The following is a 21,767-nucleotide window of genomic DNA, read 5'->3' as shown; positions in this document are numbered from 1 at the left end:
TTGGCGCACTCGCATGCATTCTCTGTGCCCCAGCTGTGCCCCAGTACAGTCTTAGGTCTAGTGACGCCCCTAGCCCTCAGGAGGAGCTGGAAAGCATTGCTGGGTAAAGGGATGTCTGGGGTGCTTTGCTTGGCCAAGCTGATGAAAATGAATGGATGGATTGTGAATATTTAATATATATATAAAAATAGTTTTCACTTAGATGAGTAAAATAACTCCACAAGAGTCCGTTGTCTTTACTTGCATATTTAACACACATATCTGAAGTCAGACGTCTTAGTACAGCTCGTATACATGGACACAGAAGTACCAAACTTAGAGTGGCTTCCAGTGGTTCAGCTTTATACAGTATGTCTGTTGTCACATACAGTCCTGTGTAATCACGCCACTACGGAGGAGGCAAAATGATGTGTAATCCTTGGTCCAGTCCATGTTACCATGGACAGGACCAATCCAGTGTGAGCCCGGTCACCAGAAGAATATGTTGGCATTATACGAAAGTTTCTGAAAACTATGAATATGTAACATGTGCATGGTTTTTAGGTGTTAAATCAACATTTCTAAATATGTGGAACTACTTCTCCAACTAGATGTTATTTAAACTCCTTTCTCCTCCTTGCGGACTCTTGAAAAGATATTTTAATCTCAATGAGACTTTTACCAGCGTAAATAAAAGATGCTTATGTTACAGAAGTCTGTGTGTATACAATCACAAACATATCTGCTAGTGAAACACCTTTACTGCTTTTTACTCTTGGATGAGTTGTGTTACTAAATTTATACAAGCACACACACAAACAAACACACACACACACACACACACACACACACTGAAGCTATTTCAAGCTTTCTCCGTTGAGCCAGTGAAGTCCGGCTAAATCTGTAGGCACTGAGGTGGATTGAGTTACATGAGAAGCACACGCCACTGTCGCAAAACTTCAGGTCTACCACCATCCACCGAAGCTGGCACCAATCTCAACTCAACCAGGTACTGTCACACACTGAACATACACTGTATATACAGTACGTAAGATTCTTCTTGATGTGCGTGTCTGTTTCATCATTGTAGCAGCTGAGGCTGTTGAGTAATGTTGACCTCTACAGTGCACTTGTTTAATACTGGTGTGAATGTGAGATGACAAACAGCTGAAATCAGATGAAGGTTGCTCATGTTGCGGTGTTTGAAACTGAAATCTTTAGTTTTGAGTTTTGGAAACTAGGATTTAGCCATGTGAATGTTTTATAGAAACAAAAATGTCCATCATAATCAAAGCTGCCTCCTAATGTTCTTTGCTTAATGTGAATAAAAAAAAAAAAAACTTGAAATGAAAGTGCTAAACACACGTAAACTATCCACTGATGTATCAGAGTAAACCACCATTGAGTGAGAGTGACATTTGACAGTTTAAGGAACTGATTCTGGTTACAAAACAGGCTTTGAAAGTACTACAACCTGTCCCAACCTTGTTCCTGACTGTATGCGTATAACACTATCCTTTCTCTGTCTATTGTCTCCATGTGTGTGTGTGTGTGTGTTTCAGATGGTTATACTCGATGTGTTAATAATAGGGGCTGGTCCTCATGCCTTGACCCTTGCTAGCCTGCTATCCAACACCGACCCTGATGCAAACTCAGACCCAGGACATGACTCACCCCTCTCCCCTTTCTCCTCGGACCCCCCGAGGCCTCAGACAAACCAAGAGACACCCAACAACAACAAATGCTGCAGCGGCAAGAAGAAAAGGAGAGCTAGAGCTGGTACCATGTGCTTCACTTTACTCACTAAATCATAATCATGAGATACAATTTCATAAATTTGACTTATTGTCATTCAACCCAGATTCCAAAAACGACAGGACGCTGTGTAAAAACCAGATGCATTCATTTGCTAATTCTTTTTGACATACAGGGGAAACAAGTACTCAGCAAGTCACATTTTTTTTATTACGCATATTTCCAATGCAGCTACTCACATGAAATTTAGACCAGATATTGATATTAACTCAATAAGACACTAAAAGGGAAATCTAGCATTTCAATTCATAAAAATCATGTTCAGTAAAGTGGACTGACACAGGAATAAACGGACTGAATGCACCAACTGCAATTTAATTAATCCATGGATAAGCCTTTGTTCACAATGCCAGCTTCAAAACATTCTCTGTATGAAAAAACTTCTCTCAGAGTGTTTAGTCCGACTAAAACCGGACTTTTGAAATACATGTAAACATGTTAGTCCGACTGAAAACGTATGTTGGTCAGACAAAACAAGCCATTTTGAAGACATTTTTTTATTGTCTTCAAAAGTGGTCAAAGTATTAATCAACTGATGATCAAAACTGTTAGTTACAGCCTTATTTGCAAATTAGAATCTGAAAACAACTCTAGCTATTTCCTCGTCTTGACTTTGTGAGATATAATTTAATTTATGATTCATTAACAAAACTATGAATCAATAAATCTGTCTCATTATTTGGACTTTGTCTCCTTCTGGCACTGGACATCAAAATGCAACACATGCTCACTCCGACCTCGTCACATGTTGACGTACTTGGTCATGGACTTTCCACGTCCACATACGACGTGCAAGGCACCCTGGGTACGTTGGTTGTTGACGTTCTGGGACACCGTGTCAAGTTCTGCCTGTTACGTGTATTGTCGTCTTCAAAATGCACTTTCATTTTCACAGGAAATTTTAACATTTAAATACAGTCTCTTTGAAAATTAAAGCACTACGTCCGTACAACAACAAGAACCGACGTTTCTTTTTTTTACCCCAACAACAAAAACACGTGGTTGGATTTAGGAAAAAAGTGTAGGGTTTGGCTTTCTGATCTTACGGGACGTGAACACCACTCTCCTGGGTGAAAGTCAGTGTTTGTTGAACCCACCCGCCCCACTCGGACTTTCACCACCTTAACTTTCGTTCTTGTCCCGCCATGTTTCCACCTGACACCAGCATGTATCATGCTGACGTTAAGGGATGTCTTTATTCGTCAGTGTCTGACGCCGCAAGTCACGGCCCTAGCAGTTCGTCCAGTCACATGTTAAATTTAGATTGGGAAAAAATCAGGTTCACACAGTTTTTTTTTTATATATTTCTAAGGACATTAGAATTTCGCATTGTGTGGATGTTAACATTATGACGTTTTGCAGACGTTGGGTTTTGTTCTCCATATCTCACCTATATATCATTACTCTACGTCAAGATGACGTTGGCATGAGATGTCTGGAAGACGTTAGATTTTGCTGACTTAATGTCAAGGGCAATAGTAAGTGAACCCAAATGCAGACTCGAGCAGGAGTCAGGAATCAGTTAATTGTATTTATTGTAGAGCCAGGGATACAGGGAGGTAGGGCAGCAGGTTGGGGAGCGGATCCAGAGGAGTTGAGGGAGAGCGTGGTCAGGAACAAAGAGGTATAATGATGGCTGAGCAGTTTGGGTAATTCCAGTGGGGATGAGGAGGCAGGGCCAGAGTCAGGAGCGGTGAGACTGAAGACACACAGGAGCAAAAATTAGTCATGGGAAAAAAACTTTCAAAAAACAGAGCGCAAATTCAAGGCTTGAGCGTAACACTAACTATGTAGAGATTACGATCTGGCAGGGTGGAGATGACAGAGCTGAGTATAAGAAGAGGTCTTGATTATGGCAATGAGGTGCACCTAGTGGCTCCGCCCTGACTCCAGCATACCCGCAGACACACACACACACACACACACACACACACACACACACAGAGAAGGGAGGGGGAGGAAGACGGCTACTGTGACGTCATTCCAGGGGCCGATGTAACACTTAATGACACAACTTAAAACCAACAAAATATCAACATCAACTGTCATCAGTGTTCTATGTCAAAATGACACTGACACAAATTTGGTCATCAAATGTCACAACCTAAAGTGAACTAAATATCAACACTGAAAGACGTTGGTGGCCAGCTATGTCAATTGCTATCTTGATGTAGTAAGTAATTGCTTTTTTATTAGTTTGTTGTAATTCTGACTTTAAATACACTCAAATTATCCTTTTTGACTTATTAATACTTCTGACATATCAGTCCTGGTTGTCATCTGGCTGACTGGCCACATGTTTGATTTGATCCCAGCAGTAATGAGTTCAGTGTTTTCCCGATAATCAGACCTAATTGCGGTTTAGTTTCACTTCTTTCATTCATTACATTTGAACTGTGGTGTCAGATTTCAGTGATGACTCAGCGGTCAGGAACCAGAAACAAGAAACAAGGAACTACTTTACATATAAAACACCAAATAAATTAATGCCCCTTTGTTACTGCTAATACTTCTGCATTTTGAGACTCATGTGATTTCCAACAACCAAGCAGAATTTTGCTTCCTTTTTTTCTCGTGTGGCCTCACAGTTCAGTTTTATGTGGTTTGTGATTAGTCTCCACAGGCCTGACACTGGAGGAGCGACTAGAAAAGTCAATGGTGTCAAAGAGGGTCAACTGCCAGCCGATGAATCTTCGAGTGGTAGACTCCTATGGAGAGTGGACTTCTCTGTGGGAGAGCCAGTTCACAGCTCTGAACATCCCTCATCTGCGCTCACACACACTGGTGCACACAGACCCTCTCAATAAGGTATAAACACAAACATCGAGGAAAGTCACTTTACATTCATATAAATAAGCACTTACATGTATCTTTTCTTTGTCAGAAAGCGCTGCAGGAGTTTGTTATAAAGTCTGATCGTTCAGCGGAGCTTCACAGTCTTCCAGATCAGATTTATATTCTGGACGAAAACGCATTTTTTAATGACATGAGGCTCGGACAGAAGGAGAGGAAACGTCTCAACATCACCTCAACACTGAAGAAGAGTTTATCCTTCAGTCTGCCAGGAACCAAACTCAGTGTGGATTTCTTTAAAGATCAGGTCAGACACAGTGATTGTACGTGTGTGTATGTGTGTGTATTACAGTACTCATGTTGTGAGAACAGAAATCTGTTTACACACTCAAACTGTGGGGACTCGCCTTCAAGTTCCCATAATAAAAATGAGGTTGTTAGAGTTAGGGTTAAGTCTGCAAGAACTGAATATAAGTCAATGTAATGTCCTCTAAAGTGATGGAAGATGTGTGTGTGTGTGTGTGTGTGTGTGTGTGTGTGTATGAGGGGTCAAACGTTTCACCCAACCACACTACAACGCGTCATTTGCGCCTACTTAGGACACATCAGATCTAATCAAACCGCTTGAGCGCACGCCTACATTTTACATAGGGTTACTATGGAGACACGAGTGTTACACACACGCCCGCTACATGACGCACAGGCGTTGTGCGCTCCACTCACACGACGCGCTCACACGTCTTATCAGTACGCATGCACAGTGCGTTACAAACACTACACATACACTACACTTGCGTGTCTACACACGCACGTCCGATTAGCAGAGTTAGCATAGCGATGCTACGTGTCACATGTCCGTAACACGACGCGTTGTTGCTTCAACAGCTGACACTTTTGACCCCTGTGATTACATGACGTGTCTACGCACACACGTCTAATAACCACACGTCTAGGTGTGTGCAGGCATTGCATGCGCATTGCATGTATAACAAGTACACGGTGATGGTTGCACACGCAATTTACACGTATCAAGTACGCAGTGAATGCAGTGTGTGTGTGTGTGTGTGTGTGTGTGTGTGTGAGAGAGAGAGACATAGATGTGAAATAGATTATATATTTGTGGCTCATTTGTAAAGATGAGAGTTAGAGCTGGAGTTCTTATTGCCCAGCAAACTTTCTGTTGCTGCCGTCTCCAGAGCTGCTCTCCTCCCAGTACTGGCAAGACAGTTGGCCCTACATCTGCCCAGTTAACATGAGCTGGCACAGCAGCTAACATCTGACACCATGCCATTAAACAGTGCCAGCGAATTTACACGAACATTGAGGGGGTTTCATTTCAGAAATCTGGCCCTGGATCCCAGTACAGCTGATCCCCAAGTCCAGTTCTTTTTGATTGGTGTGAACACTAACACAGTTTACTGTACCCAAGCAGAGTACGCCAATCTGTGCTTGCATCAACTTAAAAAGGTGGTATCAAGTAAGGGTCATGTGTACTCCACTATGGTACACATCAGGTGTGAAAACCAGCTCTATCAAAATATAGAAGTGGGCTGCTATTTAGAGTGACAACAAGGAGTTTTCGATACCGGCTCCTCCTTCAACCAGGAGCAGAGCTTTGCCTTGTTGCCCCACCGGTCCTCTCTGATGATGGTCCCTGGGGTTGCGGTGTCCATCTGCAGACACCGCAGCCTTTTCCACACTGTAGCACAACCAAAATGTCACATAGATGATGAGGCAAGTGTACTCAGGTACAGAACGACATTACTAATGTAAAAAGCTGAGCAGTGCGTACCTATTATGAAAGCAACCTGGAACGGTTCAACTCTGTCTTTAAAACCATTAATAATCGTTAGGTAACAGTAGCCATGTGAGGAACAGTTAGCCCTGTCTTCTGACTCCCTGTCAGAGTCTTGCAACTGTCCCCGGTGCAGAGCTCACACTCCTGCAGCAGCAGATACAACCCATACAGTGTCATAAGGAGTCGATTACAGTGTGTTTCAGGGAGTTGGCAGTTCAGCATGTCAAGATGCCTCCAAAACTCTTGAAATTATGGTTATCAAATGAAGTACTCTATTGGACTGGTATCACTTAAAGCGTACTGGTATCATAATTTTTTAAACAACCCAGCCCTCATGAGTATTGAGTAGAGTACTGAGAGATGGACAAACACATTGTTGGTTCTGGTCTTCGTTGGATTTTACTGACAGTTACAGTAGATGGAAAAAATATTTGCAAGCTTCAAGCTTTAGGCAGCATGAGCGCCTAAATCTGAGCATGTTTCCTGAGTTGTTGAGTTGATGAATCTGAAAACGCAGGTGGACAGATACAACCTGGACAAAGTGCTGATGAAGGGAACAGTGGAGCGCATCACTCCTGTGACTGAGGACAAGGAAGAGATGGAGGAAGAGACTGACAGGATAAAAGTGGGTGAGGCCGTGAGAGTGACTGAAGGGAAGAGGGTGAAATATTTTCAAGTCCAACTTCAAGATGGTGTTATCCTAAAAGCCCGCCAGGTTGTTATGGCGACAGGTCCAACCCGTGCCCAGATGGCAAACATCCCTTCATGGGTGAAAGGTATTGGAGAGAGCTACCCAGACGAGCGCTTGCAACACACAGTGCACCTCATGCACCACCTGCCAACTGCTCGGCAAAAACTAAAAGACATCCAGAAAGAGACTTCCTCCACTCAAGGTAAGAATGAATGTTTCAGCAAGGGTTATGAGGATAACTGGTATAACACTGAATGTTGTGTTTTCTTTTGCCAGAATATTCAATAACACTTTGCTTTTACTTGAGGTCTCCATGTTTCTGCAGACGTCAGTGGTGATTTGATGCCCCATCCTCACTGCAGCACTTTTTTTTGACAGTTCTTTATGCCTGTGTATAGTGGTGGAACGTAACTAAATGAATTTACTTGACAATTATAAAATATTTGTACTTACCTGCTACATTAATATGGTATGACAGCTTTAGATAGAGATAAACAGATAAACATAAAATGTATCACAAGTTTCTAAAATGATGTATTGTTAAAGGTCCAGTGTGTAAGATTAAGGCTGATATACTGGCAGAAATGAAATATAATATAATAAGGATGTTTTCTTTAGTGTATAGTCACCTGAAAATAAGAATCATTGTGTTTTTGTTACCTTAGAATAAACTTTAAATATCCACATTGGGAGTGAGTGCTTGTCTACCGAGATTACCACGTTGCGTCATCATGTTTCAAAACCAAACACTGGCTCTAAATAGGGCCATTTGCATTTTTTGCATCAGCCACCATAGTCAGCAGCCCCTTCGCGATGAGCAGCATCAGAAAAACACTTTTTTTTTTCTTTTTTTTTTGGTGAAACTGCTTCTTCTGTTGACAGTTTGTTTTGGAGAGGAAGAGACCTCAGAGGATAATTCAACTCCCAGTAAAAACCTCTGAATGTATGAATGGATCTTAAGTTATCAGATAAAGATAAGATAAGATTAGCAGGTACTAGGTTACGTACGGTGTGCCAAACAGCATCAGAGAAACACTGATTTGTGATGAGAAACTGCTTTATTTTGTATTTTTACTTGTTTTAATCACCTGGCCAGTCTGTTTTGGAGAGGAAGAGACGTCTGCAGATAATTCGGCTCATGTTAAAGATCTCCTGAAACTGAGAGAAGTTTCAGCTGGTTGCAATCTGCAATCCTCACTGTTAGATGCCACTAAATCCCCCTAAATCTTACACACTGGATAAGGCCTTAATTACCAAATATCAAAGTTTATAAAGTATGGTAGTTAAAGCTCCACCTTGACAGCTACAAAGCATTAATAATAATGTTATAGTAATAATAATCGGATAATATAACAGATGATGCGGTAACATTACAATGACGGGGGCCGTTCTGCTACTGAATGAGTACTTTTTACTTTTCCTACTTTTTGTTGCTCATAATTTTCTACTTTTAACTTAAAGCTATACTATGCAGGATTGTTTGTTACTGATTATAAGCACACTTGCTAGCAAAGTTAAAGCCAACCGCAATTCACTCTCATTTGGCATTTTGCTCAGCTATATTTGCATTTTTTTGGCACGGTGTCTCTTAAATTTCTGCTGTGTACAGTCTGGCACCTGGTTGCTACTTTTTTATAACACCCCGCCGTCACCTGAGCACTGTGGAGGTACACTCCTGTAACGTCCCAAACACTGAAAATAAGAAGAAAATGAAAAAATACTGACAGATGGCAGAGTCTCTACAGAAAAATTCACAAACTATAGGCGCATCATAAGTGATGATTCAGAGGAATTACTTCTGTATGAGTCTATGCATTGTTCTTCAGGAAAATCCTGCATAGTACATCTTTAAGTAAAGTTTTGATTGCAGGACTTTTACTTGTAACAGAGTATTTTAACACTGTGATATTGCTACTTACACTTAAAAATAACTTTTCATCATATTTGCTGAAACTGTCACTATATACTCACAGCAGTAACAATCCAGTCTCAAATATAATCCAGCACAAATATAATACTGGGAATGGAAATAAAGTTTCTTTGACTAAAGAGGTCCTGACTGAACTATGTTTTTTACCTGTGTTCAAAGTGTATGCTGTTTGTAGTGAGACAGAAAATCTGGAAAAAAGAATTGTCCCTCTGCCTCCTCATAGAATCCACCGCAACTAAAACAACCAACCACAGTTACAGCAAATATGACAAAAAGTTATTTTTTTATTAAAGTTACCAACTACAGCTTTAAGTAAAAGATCTAAATTCTTATTCCACCACTGCCTATGTGTGTGTAGAACTGTGTGTAGTGTGTGAGGCAGGGCAGAGAGTATTGGTAGTTGGTGGAGGTCTGACCAGCGCTCATGTCGTCTCAATTGCCCTGCAGCAAGGTGCCAGCCATGTCACATGGGTCATGAGGAAGCACCTTCAGGTCTAGTGACAGTGTGACACTGCATGAAGACCAACCATTACTGGAGATATACACCGGTCTACCTCCAGCACCTGGATCAGTCTTCTTTGTTTGCTCCACAGTTAAAGCAGTTTGATGTGGGCGACGTGGAGAGCTTGGTGGGCCGTTACTCTCACGTGGAGCACGGCATCAAGATGGATGGCCAAGCCTACCTGCGGCAGTTCTACAATGAACGGAGTCTCCACAAACGGCTGGCTATGATTCGCCAGGCGAGGAAAGGAGGAGCCGTAACACCAGAGGCCTACATCCACCTGCAGCCGTTCATTCTGAATGGACAGGTGGACGTGAAGACATACTGTCAGGTACATGTGCATCTAGGCTAGAGGCTAGCTTTTGAGAGTGAGATGAGATAAGGTGAGGTACGTGGTGAAGTTTCTGTCTGAATCTCATGCAGGTGAGTGAAGCCAGCTGGTGCTACAGGAGTCAGGCCTGGAGCCTCTCCCTCAGCACTGGGGACCACTGGACTGGAGACATGATCTGGCTCGCCACCGGCTGCAAACTTGATGTCAAACAGGACCCTTTACTTTCTGAGGTGATGAAGGAATTCCCCATTCAGGTGGGTTAAACATACAAATAATGATAGCATGTGTCATATTTGTAACCTGAACATGGCAGTCCTGACGGATTCATGAAACATGTCCCTCCATCAAGGTATTAGATGGTTGGCCGTGCATATCAGAAAGCTTACAGTGGGCGGAAGGGTGCCCGCTCTACCTGATGGGGCAGTACACCGCTCTACGGGTAGGTTGTCTACTATTTCTATTATTTTGATATCCAAAAGTAGTTCTTCACAATAATATGTCATTTTCCCTGCACACAGGTTGGACCTCATGCAGTAAACCTGGCAGGTGGACAGGCTGCCAGCATGCGGATCGCCAAAGACATCATGCGCCGTCAACAGCACGACATTACAGAGGCTGCTGAACTGAGTGGGGAGAAATCTAAAACTGAAGAATATATTCAACAGATGCAAGGCCTGCTGTGGCTTTAACTTTACAGTTTAGCCCGAGAGGCTCGTGAGTGAGCAGTCATCTATTCTTGATTATCCAGGTCAAAGGAAAATAAAATCAGCCCTTTGTGGCTTTGATTAAATGGAATGAACTTAAAATGCTGTATATCTGAGTTTTTGTGAAATATAATATCAGTGCTGCTTCAAATAAATTAATGTTTTTTTAACGGCCCTATATTTTTAAACATATAGGGGACAGTGCCCGATGAGGCGTCTATTATCAGGAATTAATGGACGACAGGGAGCGCTTTGGTCTGTCACCTCTGCAAAGGTCATTAAAGGATAACTTCAGCATTTTTCAACCTAGACCCTATGCCCCTATGTGAATATGTGAAGGAGAGTGACGTAAACAACATTTTCTGAAATTGGTGCACCACTGAGCTTGACAGTATTAGCTGAGCAGCCGCGCACTGACCGTAATGGAAGCACATGGGGCAACTGAACACCGTCACTGTATGTCCATCAAAAGTAGTCGTTTTTACTGCAGATTGGCTCAGGTTGTTATTATTAGTGTCTGGAGCTTCTCTTTACCTTTCACTTGTCCGGCTCTTTTGTTATTGTCCCATCTGGCGACACTTCGAAATCTCATGAGACGAGATTTGCTGCTGGAGGACAGCCTTGAAAAACGTGAGTTGGAGGGAAAGTTAGCAGTAGCTGGTATAGCTTGTGTTGGAACAAAGGAAAAGTGGTTTAGTGTTATCTAAACTATTGGGAAAAGATAAAAAAAAAACCAATGGTTTGTGTTTGCTCTTATCTGAATTGTGCCAACAAGACGACAGGCCAAACTTCACACAGCTTTCACAGACTGCCTTTTTTGGGATATGGACACGCTAAAGTTGTGGCTAGTTGTGCTGCAGATGGATCCGAACACTCCTGTGGATACATTGTGCCTTGCAGACCATCGGGTCTGCAGTGACCATTTTGACCAGGACGACTGCATCTCAAAGAGGAGAAAGGATCCAAAGTACATTTTCCTAAAGAAAACAGTGGTTCCAAGAGTAAGGCTACCTGCGACAGACTGAGCGGAGACAGGCTAATGCTATCAGCAAAAGTTATTATGAACTGACGTAACATTACACATGACAGCGTAACAGGATAACGGTAAAAATCAATAAATGATTAGTTGTTACAAATTATAAATGGATTCAGGACTGTAATCAGTCTATATATAGAATGATTCCCCATCTTCAGTAGTTGACATTCATAGTAAAAAACTTGTTTTGTACTAGGGATTGATATTCTGTCCCAGGAGCAGGAGGCAACAGGAATCCTGGGAAACTGACTTGTTTTTATGGTAACTTCAGCCACCGTCAAAAAGCATTGGTTATATTTCAAAAACACTAAGTAAGAAGTATGCATGGGTTCCAACCTAATTACTTTAGTGTATTATTTGTCAGTATCAATACTTATAAAGGCAAAAGAACACCTTCTGTGTAAATTAACTCGTGATGCACTGGCCAACTCACAACCTGTGGGACTTGGATCAGGTGGATTTCGGTAAGCTTACTAGAAAATATCATGGGTTTCTTCACAGTAGTCTTCCAAGTATTATTCATGACTTACAGAAACATTGCGTGCAGTAATCCACCCACCCATACAATAACAATTTGTGGAAATACCTCAAGTAGTTGTGAGATATCCATCATCATCATCATCATTAGCAGCACCCCTGAGATCAGCTGATCTGCTCAGCTGATACACTTGCAGCTGATCGCTGCCGTCAGATCGGTTCGTTGGCTGCTGTGTCCCAGCAGCTGATATACCATGAAGAGTATTTTGGAACTGGGAACCCCCTATGATTGCGTAACCTTTCCCATTATTACATCATGTCATGTTAGTCAGCAGAATTTGATTTTGGAATTTTCCTCTGACGTGTCTCCTGCTCAGTGTAGTTTGGGTCATATTTCTCTGATTTGTAGAAGATAGGATACTTTTAGAAACAAACTATTAAAACACCAGTAACAGTCTGAATTGCAACAGTGATAAATAGATGCTTCTGGGGTGGTACTCCTGCCTGATCTCTAAACGGGGGGTGTGCCGACTGACATCTACTGTATGTAATGTACTGATTGTAGATAAGCACCTAATATAGCCCCACTTCAAAAGATCTGAGCTTTCCCTTTAATATATTAAACATTGCTGCATTAAACCGGTACAGTTCCTTTAAGGCTCCTGCAACAGAAGGAAGCACGAGACATTTTTTTTTTTTTACTGATAATAGTTCCTACTTTGGTCACTAGATGGCGACAGCAGGACAGTGTCCAGAAAACTACAGCTCCATTTTGCCCTCCACAAATGTTGATTTATGTTTACAGATAATAAAAAATCACATAGAAATCCAGAGATATCAGGGATATAAATTCTGCTGCTGTTAAGTTTGCATAAGTTCAAATTGAGCCCAGAAGGCTTTGGTTTAAAAACTGTATTATCACATCTTATGAAAAATTCCCCTGTTTTGAAAGAGAGGAATTACCCCGACTGCTGATGTGTTTTGATGTCCCTTTCTTTTTTCAATTATGTACATTTACTCAAGCACTGTGTTTTTTTTTTTTCCTAAACATATTTCTATGTTATTCAGCTTTTATTTAACCTGGAAAACTCCCATGCAGTCTCTTTCTAAAGGAAGTCCTGGCCAAGACAGCAACATGCAGAATTTCACATAAAAAAAACAGTCAGCCAGTTTGTGACAAACAGTGCTTGAATACATTTTTAAGGTACTTCTATATTACTTGAGTATTTTTATTTTCTGTTTCTTTATACTTCTACCTCAATACATGTCAGAGGGAATATTTCTTGTTTTACTCCAGTACATTTATTTTATTACTTTAGTTACTACTTACATTGCACTTTTGGATTTTTAATACACAGTATAATCCACAAATAAATTATGATCTATTATCATAGGTCAAGATAATATGAGACTTTACTGATCACTGAGGGAAATTCACAAGCTACCACACAGTAAAGCAACAAATGAGCTCCACCTTCACAAGCTTTCACTTCCATCACTTCTCACTGTAATTGTAGAAAAAAGGAAAGTTCTAGAAAAAACAACTGTTCATTTGTAGCAGCGATGTGCATGTTGTTAGAATAAAACAAATAATAATAATAATAATAATAATAATAATAATAAGATGAAGGACAATAATTAATCTCAAACAGTTTTAATAACATTTACCCAAAACTAAAATGTGTTAGGTTGTGCCATTTTACATAATAAAGACTTGACTTTGAATAGTGTTTAATATTTCATTCAGTCATCACACATAATACAGTAAATATTAACAATACAAACAGTATAACAGTACAAAATAACAGTATGGTGACTGAAAAGGCTCAGCCAGAAGCAAAAGCTCACCCATCCTGCAGTATTATCAATTTAAGCTGCCTCCCAAGAAAAAATAAAATAAAAAAGAAATAAGATATTCACACTTGTAACCCTCAAAATTAGTTGTGTAAACCATTCTTTAAAAAACCCCCAACAATAATAAATTACACAATTAAAACTTTATATTGTAATATACCAAATCACTAAGTTTCATCATCAGGGCATTTAGACACAGTGAGTTAGTGTGATTGTAGTAACCAGCCTGGTAAATAATATCTGTGTCTATCAAGTATAGATGTAATGATATATTTTGATGCTAGTATTTTAGGCGGCACTGTGGTCCTCACAGCAAGAGGGCTCCTGGTTCGAACACTGGGGTGGGGGAGTCCTTCTGTGCAGAGTGTGCATGTTCTCCCTGAGCCCTGAGTTCCTCCCACAGTCCAAAGACCACCTCTGGCTGTCCCAGATTATTGAGATCTGAGAGGTTGAATAGATAAAATGTGATCACATGATTGTGTTAGCCTCTTGTATGTATTAGAAATTAAGCTCTTCTTAACGTTTTTAATAGTGTTTCACTGATTTGCACCCAGTACAGCAACACTCTCTTCTCACATGACGATGGACTGCTTTGGAATCTACTTTTATTACCCCCCGATCTCTTCAATAAAGTAGACATGGCCTATGCGTTTTACTAAATATATAATTTAGTAAAGCTTCCATTCTGTCTTTCTTACCGGCTTGTTGTCATTTATTTGCAGTCTTCATTTCATGCTTGACTTCAAAGATTACTCTGTTATTTAATTAACAGATATGTAATTGATAACAAGACTGATTAGTTGAAATTAGTTTTTTCATGATGTAAAAATATCATATTTTTGCTGGTTTCAGTTTCTAAATGTGGGATTGTTACTTGTGATTTCAATAAGTACTAAGTTTTAGTGCTTTCTGCTGCATGTTTGATTACATAACTTTTTATTTCAGGCCTCAAGGAATGGAAAATATAATAGTTTGCTGTTTGTCTGGCTCCTACTTTGTTAGTCTCTCTCTGAAGAACTAACTGAAGTAAATCACTTTTTGAATAATTTACCACATGGCTGTTAGATGATTTTAAAGGTCCAATGTGTAGGATTTAGTGTCATGAAGTGGTGAGATTGCAGAACTGAAACTTCTCCTGTGAGCCAAACGTGTGTGAGAACTGTGGTGGCCAATCCAAAAAATGCAAATGGCCCAATCTAGAACCAATGTTTGGAAGATCCAAAGATATAAATGGTTCATTCTAAGGAAACAAAATCATATAAAAACATAGTCATGTATATTATACACCATTTCTGCCAACAGATTCCTCTAAACCACACAGGACCTTAAACTTATAGTGTAGCTCTGCACTCTGTATAACTGTAGCAGTCGTACTCCCACCGCTCTGCTGAGTGAGGGTAATGTGGCAGGTTGTAGATTTGAAACCCAGATACTGTCCTTAGATTGCCAGACGTTCCACCGAGTGTATTTGAGTTGGCAGACGCAACTTAAATCTCCCGGTGTGAGTGGACAGGACTAAGCTGCACTCCCAGCATGCCTTTCAGCAGGTGTGTTTGCTCACACTCACATGACTTTTGGAATCACACAGCTGTGGAGACAGATCACAGGCCGCTCACGGCAGGGCCCCGAGCTTTCCTCCCTTACACAGATGTTCACCTCTGAACCCCTGACCCATCACTCAGCACTTCTCTTCCTGTCCGGTCTGACCACTGGGGCGGTGGAACGAGCGCACACGTGCTTTTAGTGTCCGAACAGCACTCGTTTATAAGCTCATGCTTGAGTTCATGAAACCTGGGACGTTATATTTCACTTAATCTAAAAATGTTTGTGATAAAGCGGTCAAAATAATGCTTGAAAGGAAATAGGAAAGAAATCCCAGATTCTTAAAATTTGTTTTGAATTAAGAAATCTGTATAACACAGTTGTGCACAGTTTATGATTATAGATGTCTGTGCCTGTCTTTTCTCAAACAGGAAACTTATTGAGGGAATCGCAGCCCATTAAGACATCTGTGGCCTAGCAGGATGAATAAAGGCCGGAGATCTGCAAGTAAATAACTACATTTTTATGGTTCTTTTTAAAGGAATAGTTCAATATTTTGGGAACAATTGGCTTTCTTGCCAACAGATAAGGCCTTTTCACACCAGGGGGAAAAAAATGACAAAAAAAATATATATATATCAGAACCAAATGATTGCAGCAGCATTCTGCTTCAGTGTGTGATCATACACTGCTTTGCAGAATCAAAAGAGGTGTGTCACATTAGCATCGGCCTCTAGTATGACATATAACACACAGGTTGGCAGTTCTTTCTAAACAACAACAATGGCACTAACGTGTCAGTAACAATCATTTACCATCCCTGTTACATGGTGAGGGAAGTAGCTCCCGAACCTCACTGTGTTCCCAATTTGCAGACATTTACAGCCGCATTTCTTCTTCTGTGAGTAAACCACTAATTGCCAACAGCTATTTTTGTAAAATCTCCCGTGGTGGGTCACATGGATAACACATCGTCAAAATGTCACACATGCCGCCCACGATCCTGTCCTGTAGACTGTCTTTTTTATACAGACACCGCTATAACTGCCTCCAATGGTGGATTAAAGGCAGACCACCCTGTCCCTCCATTCCTATATACCTGTATACAGCACGGTCAGGTGGCATAACAGTGTGATATTCCCACCTTGAACAGGCAATGTAAAAGAAGCTAGTGTTTACAATACCAATTGATAACGATGCATTACAGTGTGATTTGTGATTACAAATACCGTAGCAACATGCTGTCATATAGAAATTTGATAGTATTGTATGTATGACCGTTTTGGTGAGACAAAATTAGACATGAGTGTTAATAAACAGCATAAACAACTTTCACTACTGTTGATGCTCTGAGCAGCCATATTGGGTTTTGAGGTCAACGTTGGTGAGGTTCTTTTGACTTTCCAAGCTGGATATTTGAATTCAGGCGGTGTTCTAGTTGAAATTTCCGACAGAGAACTCAGAAGTTCCCATTTCCATTCATTTATTATATGTCTGTGTTTGTGATACATGGCTTTTATACAAGGCTTAGCTTAGCTTAGCACAAAGACTGGAAACAGGGGGAAACAGCTAGCCTGACAATTTTTTTACACTTTTGTTTTTGTACAAATTAAACAAATGAAATATAACATGTTAATTACTAAGCCAGCTTTTTCCCCCTTTGTCCGGTCTTTATGCTAAGCTAAGCTAAGCTAAGCAGCTGCTGACTGTAGATTTTTATCTATCTTCTCATCTAACTCTGCAAGAAAGCAATTAAGTGCATTTCCCAAAATGTCAAACTATTCCTTCAACTTTGCCACATATAAAATAACTAAGTAGGCTGGAAATATATAAATCAAGATTTTCTATTCCTTCAAATGTAAGATTTACACTATCTAACAGTATGATCTTTGCTATCCATCAGTTTAATCCTTTAATAGTAAATGTAGTAGATTTAAGCCATGTCATTAACTTGACTCAGAAGCATTCAGGCCACTTATTATTAACATGAATGAAATTACAAGAAACTACAAGAGCAGGATTTCAGCCTATTGGAAAATCCCTACATACTCATTACGTATGTATATAATGTTGTGCACTCACACTAATTAGGTATCATGCCCTGTGGGTTGTTTCCTGTGACTTTAAAGCAGTAAAGTTACATTCACACACAGACACTTAGACGCACAGGCTGCTGACTCAGCTTCAGTCTGCAACAGAGGTTCAGTCAGTTCAGCTGAATTTGCCGTAACGCACCATGTGCATCCGCTGTGGGCTTGGACGTCACGTTGGAGCTGCAGATGCTCAAACAGGCCTTCAGGGAACAGCTCTGACACTGTCTAATATTAAAGGAAGAGGTGAAGACGGCCCACCAACAGAGACACTGTTAAAGACTTTTCTTAATTAGTGTTGAATCAATTCCACATCTGTATATATACATTTTATACGAAAAACAAATACAACTTCCTGCATTTTTTACCTCAGTGATTTAAATTCATATTTCCCTCGAGCAAGTTTATGTTTTAGGGGGGAAAACGCAACAGGACAAGGAGGAAAGCTAAGGTGCTGAAAGTCTGATGAAGATTATAAAGCCAAATCCTGTTCTTTTTTCCTAAACTCAACCACGTGTGTTTGTTATTGAAGGAAAAAAAAATGTCAAGTCGCTGTGTTGTACCGATGAAGTGCTGTATTTTCAAAGAGACTGTATGTAAACGTTAAATTTCCTGTGAAAACAGAAGTGTATTTTGAAAGACGAATGCATGTAACAGGCAGAACTTGATGCAACGTCCCAGAACGTCAAAAACCAACACACACAGGGAACCTTGCACATTGTATGTGGACGTGGAAAGTCCATGACCAAACGCCAATATGTGACGGAGTGAGAATGTGTTGTTTTTGATGGTGAAGTTCTGGCAACCAACACAACCAGTATTTTACCATATTACACAGATTTTTTTTTTTACAGTTTACATATAAACCTTTTTTATGCTTTGTATGCTACATCAGTCACATAGTAACAAATCAACTGGAGTCAGCAGTAGACCAGCAACTCCCTGTGTGCTGGGAGGTAAAATTACTGTTCCTGTCAATGTAGTCTGGTGGCTTTGAAGAGAGCATCAGTTATGGCTTCTGTTGCCTGTCAGAGAGGGCTGTCTCACAGCAAGGTAAAGCTGTACAATAGTCTTAATATAGCATATTTTAAACTGATGTTTATTAATTCAGGTGGTCCTTTGTTTTAAGAGGCTAAAATCTGCTTTGCTGCTGCTCCTGTCCACAGCCACCAGACTGCTTTGACACAAACAGTAACACGGAATTAATAGTGCAACACATTCTCACTCCGACCTCGTCACATATCGACGTTTGGTCATGGACTTTCTACGTCCAGATATGATGTGCAAGGTACTCTGGGTGCATTGGTTGTTGACGTTCTGGGACACCGTGTCAACTTTTGCCTGTTACATACTTGTCTTCTTTCAAAATACACTTCTGTTTTCACAGGAAATTTACTGTTTGCATACAGTCTCTTTCAAAATACACTCACTACGTCAGTACAACACCGCGAATTGAGGTTTTATCACTCAACAACAAATGCACATGGTTACGTTTAACCGACACACACATATGGGGTCAGATCAGTCTCATAATGAATGAACTCACGCAGGGTTTCTCACGAATACACATGCTCTGGTTCGTAGTTGTATTTCGGACTCACTACTGCACACAATCTGTTTCGCAAATGCATACGCTGTGGTTCATAAATATAATGTTTATGCAAACTTGTAATATAAATTCGGAAATGCACATGATCTGTTTCGCAAATGCACACACTCTGGTTCACAAATAAAAAAATTCATGCAAACTTGTAATATAAATTCAGAAATGCATACGCTCTGCTTCACAAATATTATTTTGAGGCACACTTGGAATATAAATTCACAGATTATGCAAATCGCTGAATATGCATTTACGAACTGCTTCTCATTTGTGAACCTCTCTACATTTGTGAGAGAAATCTGTGTGGTGAATTTTGAGACTCCTCTGATGTCGCAGGTCAACGAACATTATCACTGGCTGATAAATCTGTCAATCAAATTTATGATTCTGATTGACAGATTCATCAGGTGTGTTCACTTCCAGCCAATCGTATGGCTCCTTACATAGGGTGTATTCATAGTTTATGTTCATTCAAACATGTTACTTGGCTAAGCAGAACACTTCAACTCATTATAATTCAATAACATTGCATGATTTACAACGAGGGGATAATAAAGCCAATGGTGACGTTAGTTGACCTGCAACGTCAGGGGATTCTCAAAATTCACCACACTGATTTCTCTCACAAATGTAGAGAGGTTCGCAAATGAGAAGCAGTTTGTAAATGCACATTCAGCAATTTGCATGATCTGTGAATTTTATTTGTAAGCGTGCCTCAAAATAATATTTGTGAAGCAGAGCATGTGCATTTCCGAATTTATATTACAAGTTTCCATAAAAATTATATTTGTGAAACAGATCGTGTGCATTTATGAATTTATATTACAAGTTTGCATAAAAATTATATTTGTGAACCAGAGTGTGTACATTTGTGAAACAGATCGTGTGCATTAGTGAGTCTGAAATACAACTGTGAACCAGAGCATGTGCATTTGTGAAAAACCCTGCGTGAGTTCATTCATTATGAGACTGATCTGACCCCATACATACACGTAGTTAGGTTTAGGAAAAAAAAATTTGGGATTAGCTTTACATTCAAACAGAAAGCAAACACTGGCCTGCCAGATGAAAGTCGGTGGTTGTTGGACCCATCCGCCACCACTCCCACCCACCCTACTTGGACTTTTCACCCCCTTAACTTTCGTTGCTGTCCCGCAGCATTTTCCCCCGACACCACCAGGTGCTGTTAAACAATAATGGCAACCGGCCGTGTATCATGCCAACATTAAAGGACAGCTTTTTTGTATGTGTCTTACACCGGAAGTCACTGACCAAGTGCCGGAATAGAGACTTTTAAGTGAAACCAGGTTGACTATTTACCACTGCCACTGATTGGTGAGTTAGTTTAAGTTACTGTGTGACTTGCGAAACCAAACTAACATTGTCTCCCCAACAGCAGGCTACATTGTTTAGCCTCTCCAAATTAGGAACGTGCCAACCATCATCTAACTGTACAGTGACTGTGGGTCTATTAATGTGTTCTTACAGTACAAATACAGTATTATATTGAATCTCAATGTGTCTTCACCTGATAAAATAAAAGTTTAATAGCACTGTGTTCCACCTCCGCGCTCAAATCTTCCAAGCTAACACTTTGCTCACTCTCCATGGTCATACTGTCAGTGAATAGCGTGTGTGAGGGGTGGAGGAATCAGCTCTATAACTTTTCAATTAAAAATGCACAAAAGTACGCAGATGTACCCACCCTTTCATCTGTCAGACTGTACTTGGTATCAGCATCATCAAAGTTTTTTTAAACACATTGTCCATATTTATCAAGTCTTTATGTTCCCAAACTGGCATCTTCTTTTCAAGTTATCACATATATTAGATTTAATTTAAACCACTGATTGAAATCATTTCAATCGCTGCACAGATCTGTGTTGCCTCTGGTTTATTCTCTGTTGTACTCTGCATGTTTAATATGTCTATATCCAGTAGATCCCTGACAGCGAATAATCAGCACACAGCTATAAAGGAAACCAAACAGCATGATGAACAGCCACAGATGAATAATCAGCTGCATTAAAGCAAAGCATGAGAGTGGAAATTTCCAGCTGGCCTAGAGGAGAAGCAGAAGCTGTTAAACTACATTTTATGTCATACAGTTCGTTCTGAATCTCCACCTGAAATCAGCTTACATTTTTTTGCTCCTTAAATAGTGATTTTTATGACAAATAATTATTTATGGTTTTATTCTATTCAGAGGCCAAATCCAGACTGATGTTTTGCATAAAGCAGCCCTATAAATCCTGCTTCTGCATAACGCTGCTGAACATTTTTCAAAGGATAACATAGATTTGTGTAATGTGCTTATCTTTTGTTTCATTTCATTTATCTCTCTAGCTCATGAAAAGTGGGGTGCAATGGTTTCTCTGGTGGAAAGCTGTATTTATATATAATCATGTGGCAGCAACTCAATACATTTAGGTGAAGAAAGGTGAAGAAAGGTGATTTAAGTGATGTTGAACATGGCATGGCTGTTGGTGCCAGATGGGCTCAGAAAGTGCTGATCTACTGGGATTTTCATGCACAGCCATCTCTAGGGTTTACAGAGGGTGGTCTGAAAAAGAGAAAATATCTGCTGAGGCAAAAATGCCTTGTTGATGCCAGAGGTCAGAG

The 21,767-nt window shown here is 40.3% G+C and overlaps 1 protein-coding gene across 1 annotated transcript; it reads left to right on the top strand.

Moving 5' to 3' along the window:
• Positions 1-869: 869 nt before the first annotated feature.
• On the top strand, positions 870-11,001 carry zgc:113276 (uncharacterized protein LOC553748 homolog). Its single transcript, XM_049563373.1, has 10 exons — positions 870-988; positions 1,542-1,758; positions 4,409-4,602; positions 4,679-4,894; positions 6,903-7,278; positions 9,365-9,498; positions 9,600-9,839; positions 9,932-10,093; positions 10,189-10,278; positions 10,358-11,001. The coding sequence occupies exons 2-10, from the start codon at positions 1,542-1,544 to the stop codon at positions 10,526-10,528; spliced, it is 1,800 nt and encodes a 599-aa protein (XP_049419330.1). The 5' UTR covers positions 870-988; the 3' UTR covers positions 10,529-11,001.
• The last annotated feature ends 10,766 nt before the right edge of the window (positions 11,002-21,767 follow it).

The sequence above is a fragment of the Epinephelus fuscoguttatus genome, linkage group LG2 (genome assembly GCF_011397635.1).
Source record: "Epinephelus fuscoguttatus linkage group LG2, E.fuscoguttatus.final_Chr_v1".
NCBI classification, from domain to species: domain Eukaryota; kingdom Metazoa; phylum Chordata; class Actinopteri; order Perciformes; family Serranidae; genus Epinephelus; species Epinephelus fuscoguttatus.
Note: the sequence above shows the minus strand (reverse complement) of the source record. Positions and strands in the feature narration are given on the sequence as shown.